The sequence below is a fragment of the Tribolium castaneum genome, chromosome 2 (genome assembly GCF_031307605.1).
Source record: "Tribolium castaneum strain GA2 chromosome 2, icTriCast1.1, whole genome shotgun sequence".
Classification (NCBI taxonomy): Eukaryota; Metazoa; Arthropoda; class Insecta; order Coleoptera; family Tenebrionidae; genus Tribolium; species Tribolium castaneum.
This window is the reverse complement of record NC_087395.1, coordinates 18912732-18927430: the sequence shown is the minus strand read 5'-3', so window position 1 is coordinate 18927430 and position 14699 is coordinate 18912732. Positions and strand designations below refer to the sequence as shown.

Below are 14699 nucleotides of genomic sequence, written 5' to 3'. Positions count from 1 at the left end.
ATAAAAACCATTGTGGTGGAATTGACTAACCTGTAACCATGACAACTCGTTAATGTTAAGAGTACCCAATTTCCACCACAATGGTTTTTATGAAAGTGAACCGAATGTAGTTATTATTATGACAATACATCAGTAAATTCGGGGAATCACATACGCGGGTTCATGTTGTACATGTAGAACATGCGGTGTCTATTTGTATTCGTTAGTATATCATTTAATTCTTTTATACAGCGTTATCATGGCAAATAAAACTAAAAGAACTTTAAAAGATAGAAATTATAAATTTTGGGTTGGTTTACCCAAAACTAACCGAGTATACAAAAGTTTAGCAAAGAAATTTGAAATAGGATAAACCCAAGCAGCAAATATTGTTAAAAATGACGATGGCAGTGGGAATCTTTATGAAAAAACATTTTTTTTGAAAACTGAAGAATTGAAAAAATTGTTCAGTTAACTTATAATTGGTTTTTAAAACCGCTTAATAAAAATGTTCTACTTTTTGGCTCATCATCGTTGGTGATGCAAAACAATTGTTTTTTGCGAAATTTTATTAAATCAAGCTAGAAAATCTGTAAGCTTTGCTTTTTTTTTAAGTTTTTACATGTCTTCGGACAGAAATTTGCGAATTTTCCTCAGAAATTCAAAAAACAATCCTCAGTAATTTAAGGTAGTTAAAAATAGAACAATTACGTCACTTAAATTTTAATTTAAATTTGATACTTAAATTTAGTTTGAAATTACGTGGTTTTGTCTTTTTTTGTTGCATTGAAGCCAGAATTTACAAGATAAGGTAAAAGTTACAGTTTTTTTTCTAACGTTTCTTACGATGTTACGTGTGCTTCGAAAGTGGTCTTTAAACACTGTTTTTATTAATGTTTTGTTCATGAATAACATTATTTTTATTTAACATTACTTCATGAATAGTTAAAGTTTGTTTTAACTTTATTTGTCTTTTTATTAAATTATTATTATTTAGTTCATCATTTGTACCTGCTTACCTTACCAAGTTTTCTTCATTAACTTAAAAAAATGTTTAATCATGCAGTTAGTAAACATTACAGATCTTGGATCTTTTTCTGATTTGAAGTATGTAACAAATCTTGCAAAATAATGTGTTTCTTCTAATTTATTTTATACGACAGCTGCCATTCAACTCATGCTATTCAAACCAATGATTCAAACTCTTAACAAAAGCCCCTGCAGAGATAAACCTATCAGACTCATTGAAATCTGACACTTGTGTAGGAGTCTAGACGAAACAATTCCCGGCTTCGACTCATTGTTTCTCGAAATAAATCATTTTACTCACGGAATTTTATGCTTCCAGAAAATGCCCCCAAAGCCTAATCGCCCCCTTAATCCAAATCGTCATCGACGAAACCCGGAAATCGTGCAAGAAACAACCAACAGCATGCGGCTTCAACCCGTCAGATAATGGTAAGTTACAATCATCACTAAAATTTTTTCAGCACCCACTGTCCCGGAAAATGTATGCATTAGCTAACTGTGCTTTATTCAAATTTATTACTCGATTTCTCCACCGGAAGGTAATAATTATTCAATTTGTGCTTCCGGATCCGTTCGAAACAATGCGATTTTAGCCATGCTTAGAAATGACAACAAATCTGGGAAAATTGAGTCGATTGTCTGTATATCTTGTTTGTTTACAAATCAATACACTTTGTGAAGTGTTCAGGTGATTCACTTGAGCTCACGTTTAAAACGAAACATTGTGTCACATTGTGAATCACCTAGATGTGGAGCAAGTGGGGAATTTTGGTGCTAATTTCTCAATTTTCCAGCCTATGAACCCCTGAAGCTCATGCAGACCGTGATGGCAAAAACCAACGAGGTTTGTCTGAGGTATTTGGACAACAGCATGCTTTGTTCCTTGCCGCCCCCTGGCCAACCCCACAACATCACAAGTGTGTGTGCAGCGAAGAATAAGCGAAGACGGATGGAAGATAGACATGTTGTAGTTCCCGATTTAAACACCATGTTCAATTTACAGGTCGGTTAATAAATAATTGTGTAAACAATTACATTTTTTTGGTGTTTTAGGAAGCTAGTCCGTCCAGTTATTATGCAATATTCGACGGTCATGCTGGTCATGATGCCGCGGCCTACAGTTCGGCCCATTTACACCAATTTCTGGCCGAAAGCAAGCATTTTGTTGCAAATCCGGAGCAAGCTTTAATCGATGCCTTTTGCAAAACCGATGCGTTATTTATCGACAAGTGCAATGTTGAGGTATAGTTAGAGAAATAATGTCTTGACTAAAAATTGACTAATTTTGTTTCGACAGAGGTTCAATAGTGGGACTACAGCAGTTTGCGCGCTACTGCGACCCAAAGAAAAAACGTTGTATATAGCGTGGGTAGGGGATTCCCAGGCCCTTTTAGTTAATCAAGGACGGGTGTTGCAATGTGTCAATCCACATAAACCTTGCCGGAGTGTTAGTTGCGTGTTTATTTATAAATATTTGGAATTAATTTGTTTGGTTTTAGGATGAAAGGGAAAGGATTGAGAAGGAGGGAGGGTATGTTTGTTACTGGGGGACGTGGAGGGTTAATGGACAGTTGGCTGTTTCCAGAGCAATAGGTAAATATTGGTGATACATAGGGAAATTTTCGTTATCTTTTGTTTGAGATTAAACAAATCTGTTTCAAAAGAATAAAATATTTGCGAATTGGATTAGATTTGCACCCGGATCTGTCGTATTTCACCATTCCGTCAAAAAAAGTAAATAGTACAAGCACTAGGTAGTAAAATTGACGTTATAGGACGGATGATTTAATTCAGTAAATCCACTATTTTCGATAATGTTTTTATTTACCATTTTCTAATATAGTTTATGTTAATGTAAAAAAACATTTTTGACGCCTACACTTTTGTCATCTTACTTGTTATTTTGGCAAAAGGTATTACAGATGTGCAGTTGGTAAATTTTCTTAGAAAAATGTTTTTGCAATTGCAGTACGAGCAAGAATTCCTACAAATTTGAACAAAAACAGCTAAAAATAAAAATAAAACATCAAATTAAGAAGAGCATTTTAGCTTAAACTTAAAAATGACGACATCAGAGATTATTAACGTTATTTTGATTTTGATTATTAACAAATTTTGAGTTGCTATTGTATTATGTTGTTGTTTATTGAACATATTTTGAGATTTTTCCATTTTTCGATAACCATCATTATGAGAAATTTTTGCACACTCAACGTCTTCTTTATATTCTTTATTCAGAACTTTATTTCTGCTCATTAGCTTATATTTTTATCGACTTCTTCATATATTTCTGTTTCTTACAAGATCATAAAGGTCTTCTTCAGTCTCCTGCTTTGGATTATCTTCAGACGGTGTACGTGAATCAATGATTTTTTATGATTTTTGTTTAGATGACTCTTACAGGAATCAGGTATTCAATAAATTATGCCTTTAAGTTAATTTTCTTGAGAGAATCAGTCAAATTTCTGATAAAACTCGTATTCCGGATAACACATTTAACTGGATAAGTTGGATAAAATGTCGTTCCTCAATAAATTTCAGAAGACAAGTTATTAATTGTTTTTTTATTTTATTGCAGTTTTAATTATTCACCACATTTTTACGATTTTTACTTTTTTACAATATTACAGAAACGTAACTAATTATTGTCCCTTCAGCTTTTAATACTACATTATTCTTTCATGAAAATATTTATTATTTGTAATTTATGTTATCTTTAATTTTTAATTATTAGTCAAAAAAATTTTATTTTATTTACATTGAGAAGTGTATGTAATGATTTAATGAATAATACGGAAAATACACAAAGTTGCAACTGAATTTCATAAGATAGCCAGAATAAATAATGTAAAGCGAATTTTAAGCCATAAGAGTAAAAACAGAAATTGTCTATTTAATTGCTTAAAAATAATTCTGGTGCCTGAATTGTTACATCATACGTATAAGCTGTTTCAAAACTATGTAAACGCCAACGCATTTTCTCTCAAAATTTGCTGTTATAAATTATTTATGCGCTTCAAAAAATTAATAGCTAATGTAATTGATATATAGTTTCAGACAGAGATCTTATCATTAATAACTATTTTACATTTTTATCAACTTTATTAAAAAAAAAAATAGTTCGGTAAAATGCGACGTTGGCGTTTACATACCTTTGAAACAGCTAATACGTTTGACTAGTCACTAGTCACTAGTCACTAGTCATTTTTGGCATAACAAAATTCTTAGAACCGAAGTGAACTCACAATTTTTTTATATTACTTGTACGCTTACGCTTATTTGCCAATTTTCAGTTAATGTAAACTGAAACTATTTGCTACTGAAAAATTCCAGATGATTCACATAAAATTTCGAGTCATTTAAACACATTATTATAAAATTTTATCCTACGTTTATTTCATGTTTTAAAATTACATATAGAATGAATTGGGTTTGCATTTGATTTTGTAAAGCTCGTCATTTTAGGTGAATTATTTGGTATTTAAAAAAAGAAGCTTGATCAACATTTTCAAACCTATAAATAAGTAGCGTAATAAAATTTTAATCGTATTTAGTCAAAAAATTTACAATGTTTTTGAAGAAGAATTTGGTTTGATGGTAGACCAAAAACTATTGGAACAATTTTTTGGTTACTCTAAAAAATGTGTCTTAAGTGTATTCGATTTTGCTAAGTAATCAAACATTTGTGCTTAAAACCGTCACGATGGATGTAATAAACACGAGTGCTCTGAGACTGAGCTAAAATGTTTTTTGATTTTCTTCTCTTTGTTTTACTTTGGTTTTACGTTTTCATATTTTTCTCTGATTTACTTTCTTCTTTCTATACATACAGAGTGGTGCATTTTGAATCTTCGAATTGGGGATTTTTTTTGGTTTTGGTTCAACGATGACGTTAAGATTGGTAATATTTTTTACCATAGCTGGGATTTGGGTGTTTGAAAACATATTTTTTGTTAAATAAAATATTATTACCGGACAGTCATAGAGGTAATAAGACTTCTTTTTCCAACATTTCGTGTTTAATTACTTAATTAGGAATTGGAGTGGCTATGTTGGCTTGCCTTTTAAGTTTAAAAATAAACCATTTATATTAATTACAAAAAGTTGATCTGATAATAATTATTTGCTGCTTTTGTATTAATTAGTTTCTGGAAACCTCTGAAATCATTAATATTTGTTAGGTATACATTTTATAGTTTTAATTAAAGATTTTATTTATGGTTAATTACAAATCAAAATATTGTTTCCCTTTAAAATATACTTTAAAATATATATCGTTGAAAAAAAATGGGTGACTACACTACTAAATTCTACAAAAAATGTGAATAATGTCTTCGTTTCAATTATGTACAGCATTTTCATTTTATTTTGAGCCTCTATTTCTTAGTATGATTTAGGTGGTAATTTACTAGTGTAACCGGAGAAATTTTAGCAATTTACTCTAAGAAATGAACGCTAAGAAACTATACGTAATAAGAATAAGGAAGATATGATTTTTCAACATTATGCTGAAATTTCATTTATTTTTCACCTAAATTATTATTACAAAAAACCACTAAACTTTTAGTTTCACAGATACGTACACATTTCACTATTACCATTTTTTGCACTTTTCTGTTTGTTCAATGACATTTTTGATATCCTGATATCTTATTACTTATTAGAATATAGAGAGAGATAATAGGTGTTACAATATCGCATTTTCGGGAAAATAAAAATTGGTTTTTGGTACTTTAGACAATACCTATATGTAAAAATAATTTATTCAAATTTGGGTTAAACTCGTATGTGCAAGCACTTTCTGCACATATGAAAACTGTATTACCTTTTGCTTTTGTCGATTTCCTTTACCTAGCAAGTTTTGGCACAGATTTTTTTTACACAATTGTCCAAGGAATTTTATCTTTTTAATTCAGAAGAAAATACGAATTAAATCGCAAATTAATCTCATCAAGTTGATTACAAGAGAGTGAGGAGATTTAACGCTCTTTTATTTTTTTAGTATAATGTTGGATTCGTTACTAAACTTTATTAATTTCTTTGTTGTTTAGTAGTTTGCTTCTCTGTTTTATTTCTTATTTCCTTTTTTGTTTGTCTTATTTTGTTTTTATTCTTTGCATATCTCTCGCACATGTTACTTTCTCTGTTCCTTTACTCTATCTTTTGACTTTTTACTTATTGTTTATTTGTTCAGTCTATTATTTAGTGTTGTACTTAACAATAATTTATTATTTTAGACCGCTTTCTTTTCTTCCAATTTTTAAATTTTTATTTTATTTTCCTGCTTTCGCTTTTTATGATTTTTTTTGGATCAAGAATGAAACTGTTATTTTTGCCACCCGACACTCGACACTCCAGTTTCTTCCAAAATAGAAATGCCACAATCCTTCATCACTTGTTTTTTTAGTGGTGAAACAAGTTGGATTTAATGGAGTATTGAAAACGAAAACCAAAAACGCGGCTTTTAAATCTAAAAATACATCGAAAAGTGAACTTTTGTTATTTTTTTAAGGTGATGCAGAGTACAAACCATACGTAATAGCAGTGCCTGATATCCGCGAAATACCTCTCGACGGTGGCGAAGACTTCCTGATCTTGGCCTGCGACGGCCTCTGGGACTATTTATCCGAAGATGACGCCGCAAGAACCGTATACGAAATGGTCTGCAGCAATCCAGGTACGTGTCCTAAAATTAATCCCATCTGCGAGCATTTGTTCTGGTGGTCTACCGCTGTTGTGACATGATTCATTGCTTAGACCAATTCACGGCATTGCGTTTGTTGTCTAGCAATTAAATTTAACTTTGATGTTCTAAGTACATCACTCCTCCTCGGAGTATTTTCGACTGGAGTGGCAATGACCTACAGGATTGCCCCGTTACGTCATTCCAGCGACACGCATTGGATGTTTTTTAAATGTCATCGGCTAGGGGTTGACCCTTTCTAGCTTTTTTATTGTATCGAGTCGGAACGGTTTTCGAATCACTAATTGAATTTTGTTCGTGTCGTAATGGCCGCTAACTAGAATTAATGAAGTGTCAAACTGTGGAATGGTCACAGTTCATTTCAATTTAACTGTATTTAAATTAACGAGTGAAAAGAAATTTGAAATGTCGGGATGGCAGCTGGATATGAGGGGCGGCTATTTATAGGCGAACAGAGTGCCTTTCTCTGTACCGAGAACTGATACACTTTTACGGAATTTGGATCGATGACAACGAAAGGCGATCCGTAATCAGAGATAATTTTAATGAATAATAGATCGAAAACTAGTTTATATGAAAATTATTCCAATCAACATTGCTGTGTGCTGTTGCTCATCATTCTAAGATTCTTCATCAAAAACTATGATTCTTAAAATATTTCATATTTATTATCACAAATTCTTAACAAGATTATTTTCTTATTGGGAGGGTTAGGAAAAAATAAGGTGTTCTTTGCTTCAAGATTTTGTAATTTAACACGTTACAGAAATCTTATTTTCTTATTAGATAATTTGAAATGGGAAGAAAAAGTATTGATTTATTTACTCATTAAAAGTTTGTGAAAAGTTTGAGTATGAGCGTCTGTTTACTTACTTCGAAACTATAAATTCTAATAAAAATTGTACTATCCGTATTGTGATCAATCAATTTATGTATGTTTAAACCAAAAAGTAAAATTTTAAAATGCAGCATCATACACGCTGAAATTGTTTCTGTGAACGAATAGTTTGTGACAAGATTAAGATTTTTAATAAAATAAAAAAATGCTTTTTTACGGGTATCTCCTCCAATTTCTTTTCAAATTTTCTTACTGATAATTATTATTTCTTTTGTCATCTGATATTTGCAAAATAACAATAAAAAACCACGAGTAAAATAGATAAATCTTTTGGCAAAATAAATATTTACCCTCAAATACTTGCTAACTATTACGGTTCTTTAAATATTTTGGTATACTAATTAATATCTTATTTTTTAAAAGAAAATTCATCTGGATAAATGCAGGATATTAAGAAACGATTGTCTTGAAAATTTTTATAAATGTGTTTTTTTCGTGTGAATTGTAGCTTTAAATTTTTAAAACACTGGACATTCTATGGAAAAATAAAATTATAGTTATTAATAATACGAGAGCGAAAACACAAGCTTAAACTTCGAGAGCTGTTGTTATCCAACGAGCGTATGCGAGAACTTTAAGCGTTTTCGTGTGTTATTAAAAATTTTTTAATTAAAAACATGTTGCTTTGGGAAGCGTGTTTTAAAATAGTGGAAACATTAATTTAAAACACGTTGCTATAGGAAATGTGTTTAAAATAGTGTTTAAAATCTAGGATTTAGATGTTAAAAAGAAGGCTTGAAATGTTTTTTTGTCTTGGCTTCAAGATTTTGACTCAAAATTAATATCGTTACTAAAAACTATTTGTTTTAAATTGCAAATTGTCTTTAAGGTATATTAAAAAATTGAAATGTGAAGAAAAAAAAGATTTATTTACTTATTTGAAATCTGAAAAGTATGAGTGTGAACTTCTAGTTAATTATTTGTGATATCATTATTATGGAAGCAAATTATGTAAAATGTAAGATGTGAGCAAGAAATGAAATTTTAAAATGCAGGACCAATCAGTGCAGAAACTGTTACTGCGAACAGAAGAGTTGAGACAGAATTAAGATTTTTAATAAAATAATATTTATTAAAAAAACGATACAATTTTATTTTATCTTCGAAAGCGGTTTGAGAAGGTAATGGTAAATTTTATCGTCAGGTAGTTCGATACAAAATTTTATTCCATCTTTTATTATTTAGATTGAATTACTAAGTTCTTTTGAATGACTTTTATAAAGGTCAAAAAAATCTACAATGAAAAAAACGTCACAAATAGAAAGACAAATAATGGTTGTGAAGCATATTTCTCTAGACACTAAAATTTCATTTTACCATCATGTAAACAGTGGATAAAATACCATTTTATCGTTTATGATGGAATAAAAAAATACTTTCTTTCGAGTACATTCTCCATTTTTTTCTCTTACTGACTATTATTTTAACTTTTTATCATCAATTTGCCAAATAAGAATAAAATCTAGGAGTAAAACAAGCAAATCGTATGGAAAAATAAATGTATTTACTCTCAGATACCTGATAACAGTGATAACTATTACGGTTCTTTAAATATTTAAGTATAATATTAATAATTAGTACCCTATTTCTTTAATGAATTTTTTTTCGTAAAATTAAGAAACGATTGTCTTGAGAAATCTTAGAAACAACATTTTTACTCAAATGATACAGAAATCTAATTTATTTTATCCTTTTATCGCAAATTGCTATTACCTAATGATAATTTAATATTTAATTATAATGACCACTAATTAAACTATAAATTTAAAGTAATGTAAGTGATGTAAAGTAGTGATTTCTTTACATCACTTAGAAGAAGAGTTTGAAATGATATGAAAATGACAGATATAAATGGAATACCATTATTATGGAATCAATTTATGTAAAATGACTAAAATGAAAGAAATAAAATAAATAATTATGAAATTATGGGATAATCTGGAGGAAAAATCAAGATTTGCTATCAACCATCAATCTTATCTTGAAGATATGAATCTTTGAAAAAAAACAAAATTATCAATATTGAGATCATAATAATTCTCATGAATTAAACATACCTGATACAAGATTTATTTTTATATAAAGTGGCGTGTTTTTGTATTATTTTGTAGTAATTAATCAAAAAAACTTGAAACGGATTTACACTACGTTTGTTGTTTTGAAATAATTAAAATCATTGTGTAACATTGTCTTCGAAATGTGCGATTTTTTCTGAATGTTTTACACAATTAGTGGTCGTAGTGCGAACGCCCGAAGATGTATGCGACTTTTTTCCAAACCGCATTATTTGAATAAAAATAGTTTCTGCTTGGATACTATTTTATTTATTTTATAAAATTGCTGATTCAATGAACAGAGTCCAATGACAGCATGGTAAAAAACCTCCTTATTAACAGTTTCTCAACATTTCCAGCATTCAATTTTATTTTTAATAACTGTGAAACGAACTTTTACCGTCCATAACGACGTCTCACATCATTTTCTTTCAAAGCTCAATAAATCGTCTTGTGATGATGTAACACGACGATACAAAATCGTTGAAAATTACACGTCAGATGCACTTTTTACTTATTCATTCAGTAATATTCACTGAACCTGCCACACGAACATCACTACATAGCAGGAAAATGGGTGTGCCTGGCAACGGAAGAAGCAATTAAACCGGATGAATTCTGCATAATTATAATATTCTCTTCCAGTGGTTTTACAAATTGCGAAAAGAAGCGAACTCGATTTGTTTTCGATTGCGGTGGCGTGCTGCTCTCTCGCTGCACCCCTAAGGTTGTTAACGTCTCCCCAGCAATAAAACAACGAGACGTCTGAGGGTACAGAAATGCATGAAAATCAATTCGGGCGAGGCAAAGCCGAGCCAACATAAAAGTACCAGTTTTTAATGAACGCCGCGTTGGCACGAGATTCACAACGTTCTAGGCTTTTCACATGGGCGCCGACTTTTTCAATTTTCAATGGGTGCACAAACAACCAAGCTATAAAAATAAACAAACCACTTTTTTCGGATATTTATCACTGGTGCCTGAATAAAAAATTAAGGCCAAAAACAATTTATTCTTTTTTTTCTTGCAAATTTTAGTATTTCTGGGACGTTTAGTTCTTGAAAATTGCCCTTGAATTAAAAAAAAATTCAATTTATACAACAGAAATGAGTTATTTTGGCCTTTTTCGTGCAATATAGCTTTATTTCAAAGCTTCTTTCTCGATACAGAAAATCACAAAGGAAGCTCAAGTTTGTATTTTTCATTAATAATAATAATAACAATTTAATAATAATAATAATTTATTTCCATCTAAGGACACATACAGGTGACCCAGGGTTATGTAATCGGTCAATAACTTTTTTGCTGTTTAAAATATTGCGATGCTGTTTTTTTATTGTCCGTTAGATCGACTTAAAGTTTACAAACTATAAATATTTTTATTATACACAGGGTGTTGTATACAGTGTGGTGAAACAGAGTTACATTTTTTTTAAATGGAACATTTTATATATTGTTGCATAATTAGATTCTACGTAAAAAATCATGTAACTTTATTTAAACTATTATGAGTATTTCTTTTCGTTTTGAATTTATTCAACATTTCGTTATAAAAAAGACCAATTTTTGAAAAATCACTGCGAAATTGCCTAGGAATATTTTCCGGCAAAGTAACGGAAAAATTCAGAATACCTTGTAGTTTTAGAAAACAGCCAACTTTTATTTGAAACACAAAAATAATGTACAGGGTGTGCCAAAACGCTAAAAGTTGAGTAATTAACACTATGTATTTCTTTACACGTATCGATAGCATTTTTTTTTATAATCATTTTAATGATATGCGGTTTGTATAGCAAATTTACAATATTTCTTATTGTTCAAAAAATTGAAAAATTCATTTTTAATTAATTTTATTAATAATTCTTGGTAAGTGAAATTTATTTATGTATCTGGTAATAATTGGACTACTAATGTACTTAGTCACATTAGTACATATCAAAAAATTAATTACTAGTTAGTTGACTATTAGATACTAGGCGAACAAATTTTCTTGTAATTAAACATATTTTTCTTGAAAAATTTCGAAAATATTTTAAATTTGTTATGCAAAATTTTATATCATAATAAAGGTTATCAAAAATGCTATCGATGCATAAATAAATTCATGTAGTTTCATTTGAAAAAAAAATGTGTTATTTAACTTTTTGCGTATTGGCACACGCTGTTTTAACTAAAAGTCGACTATATGCTAAAACTACCTGGTATTCTTAATTTTTCTGTTGTAAATTTATCGGAAAATATTTATTGGCGACTTTGCTATGATTTTTCAAATGTTGGTCTTTTTTATAACTAAAAATTGAATAATTCTAAAACAAAAATATATAAATTTACATTATTTTTTTGCGTGGCATTTAGTGGGGGTTTCCAATGAATCGTAGAATAAAAATTTGTTAATAGATATTCAAAGTATATACCCCATAACCTCTGAATCTAAAAAAATAAATGAGTAAAAGTTAGCAATAGTCGCTACAAAAAATTATGAAAAGCAAATTTTCAACTAACCATTTTAAACTTGACTGTTTCGGCGGCAAAGAGAGTAACCTATAAAATTAAAGAAACATGCCACACGCCAAATCTTAACTTGTTATGAAGGAATATTTGCTCAAGAAAATGAAGTTAAAAATAAATTACTATGTTCAATGCATAGTATTTGGTGTAAAATATAAAAGCGTATATTGTAAGCTAATTTTACGTCGTTGTTTTTAATTTTTCAAGCCTTTAAAAAAATAATTCAATTGAGAAATTTGGTAATAAGCCTTTGTACCACGCAAACTCAACCAGGTCTTAAGTCGTCATAAGACATCGCTTTAAATTCGCCACTTTCCCGCCTTATACTTTACAATTTTTTTAGAGAATTTAGAAAACGTTTTGACCGCTGAAATCTCACATTTCGAATAGAATTGCATTAAACTTTAATTACAAAAAAATTAAAAAAATCATTGAAAACCTCTATTATGCAAAAATATATAGGCTGTTCTATTTAAAAAAATATAACTTTGGTTTACAACACCCTGTGTATAATAAAAATATTTTTAGTTTATGGAGTTTAAGTTGGATCTATCAGATAATGAAAACGACATGATAATATTTCCAATAACAAAAAAGTTATACAAGTTATACTTACACCGATTACGCACCCTTGGGTGTTATATGTATAAGACAAGGTCAAAAAATTTAACAAACAAATTAACATAAAAGTAACATCACAATAGAAAATTTTTAAATAATTACAGTGAATTTAAAAATTTATCCAAGGAATAAAAATAGTTGTCATAAAACACTTTTAAAAATGGGTTTGAGGGAAATTTTCCATACAACGTATTATGTTTTTTGTGACTTTAAGACATCTTTAAAAACAGCATAGTTGATCCCTCGAAGCATATTTATATAAAAATAAGAAATCATATCTTGATTCGTTCATTTTGTTTTTTTAGAAAATTTTGGAAAGCTATTTCATTGAATTAAGCTAGAGTTTCTGTACAAAATTTTCATAAGAAACATGAGAATTTTTTTAATTTACACTTTCTTCTGATTTTTTTTCAAGACGTTGCGAATACGTTAAAATGTACAAGACATATTTTTTTATAGGAAATTTAATTCTCTACAACTTTGTTCCTTTCACTTCTCTTGTATCTTCAATTTATTATTTTGGCACCTAGTACGCCACTGAGTTTTATGTCAGATCTGCCCTGCACGCTTTCTAGGTTTAGAGAGAAATTTATGACAGCGAGTGAGCAGTCCTGAGCGGGAATTTGCGCAAAAATGATCGATCGTTTATCATCGAGATGACGTTCTATCATGTTAGTCGAAGAACTTCCTCATTCGGGGGATTCACACAATAAATAACTCCGACATGGTTGTGAAATTTATCCGATCGTGTAACACAATCAATGAGAGCTTTTACGATTTTAATGCTAGATTTAACTTGATGGTGTCGTAAAGCACCACGATTATTGTTCAATGGAAAAAATTGTAATTGTTTAGAAAACTGTGAAAGTTTTTAACGGCCAAGCGACATTTTTTGACTGGGGCGCACGTCGCAATTATTATCATGCGCCAGTGGTAAACCAAATTATAGACATGATACGAGAGAATAATCAGACCATCCTTTCCTTTTGAAAATCATATCTAGAGCAGCAACGATAGTATTTTCTTCATTCCATTCATAATTGTTCTTGCTACCAACGTGGCGAGTGTTTTCGATTCGGAGGTTAATGTTTCATTTATATTTTATTATTTCCGGCGAAGAGGATGCATGACCATTTCAAGGACGGGCATTTTTCTAAAGGTAATTTTTCACAAATTCGCACGGGAATGAAACAATTACCCGAAATTAAGATAATGGAAGGATAAAAAAATCCTATGGAAAAGTTCAAATAATTGTTATTGTCTCAAGAAGAGATAAAAGTGCTGCAACATAATAATAAAATGTTTAAAAACCTACTTTAACATGAAGAAGGAAAAATATTTTTACTACACTAGTCAGGAAGCGTAAAATTTTATAGTTTCGATACCTTAGAAAGCGTATCTTTATTTTTATTTATTTTATTTATTCATTTACTTTGAGGAAGATGCTCAATCGTTCACTTTTTGTAGTCCATTACAACTGAGGTGGGAGATATGTTTATTACTTATTACTAAGAAGGCTCAAGATATCAAACTGACAGCGAAACCTGAATTTGATAACACGAGAACTCTGTGTAATACAATGTTTGAATTTCTTACAAAGCACTTTAGGGACATATGAAAAACGGAAAACCTATCTTATTTATCACAAAAAAATAATAGCATGCTATTAAAACAAACTATTATTATGACATCATACTTTTTAGGACACTCCGTATAATCAAAAATATTTTCCTAAAATGCGTCTTAGAGTATAAATATTATACGAGTTTTATAATAATACGTTCTATTGTGGCACGAATGATTTTGTAGCACGACGAAGGAGTGCTCTAAGAGAATGAGAGTGCTACACTTGAGTCTTATAAAACGAGTGTGATATAGTATTTTTTCTACTTTCGATTTTTGTTGA

The 14699-nt window shown here is 29.9% G+C and overlaps 1 protein-coding gene across 1 annotated transcript in view; it reads left to right on the top strand.

Annotated features, from left to right (window-relative positions):
• The window catches only part of LOC656210 (205 kDa microtubule-associated protein), an 82002-nt gene that overhangs the window by 10182 nt on the left and 57121 nt on the right, over window positions 1–14699 (top strand). Inside the window, exons 2-7 of the mRNA XM_008197781.3 lie at window positions 1328–1437; window positions 1803–2011; window positions 2062–2250; window positions 2306–2455; window positions 2508–2601; window positions 6521–6685. Coding sequence (XP_008196003.2) covers window positions 1328–1437; window positions 1803–2011; window positions 2062–2250; window positions 2306–2455; window positions 2508–2601; window positions 6521–6685 — 917 coding nt within the window. The remainder of the gene's footprint in view (window positions 1–1327; window positions 1438–1802; window positions 2012–2061; window positions 2251–2305; window positions 2456–2507; window positions 2602–6520; window positions 6686–14699) is intronic.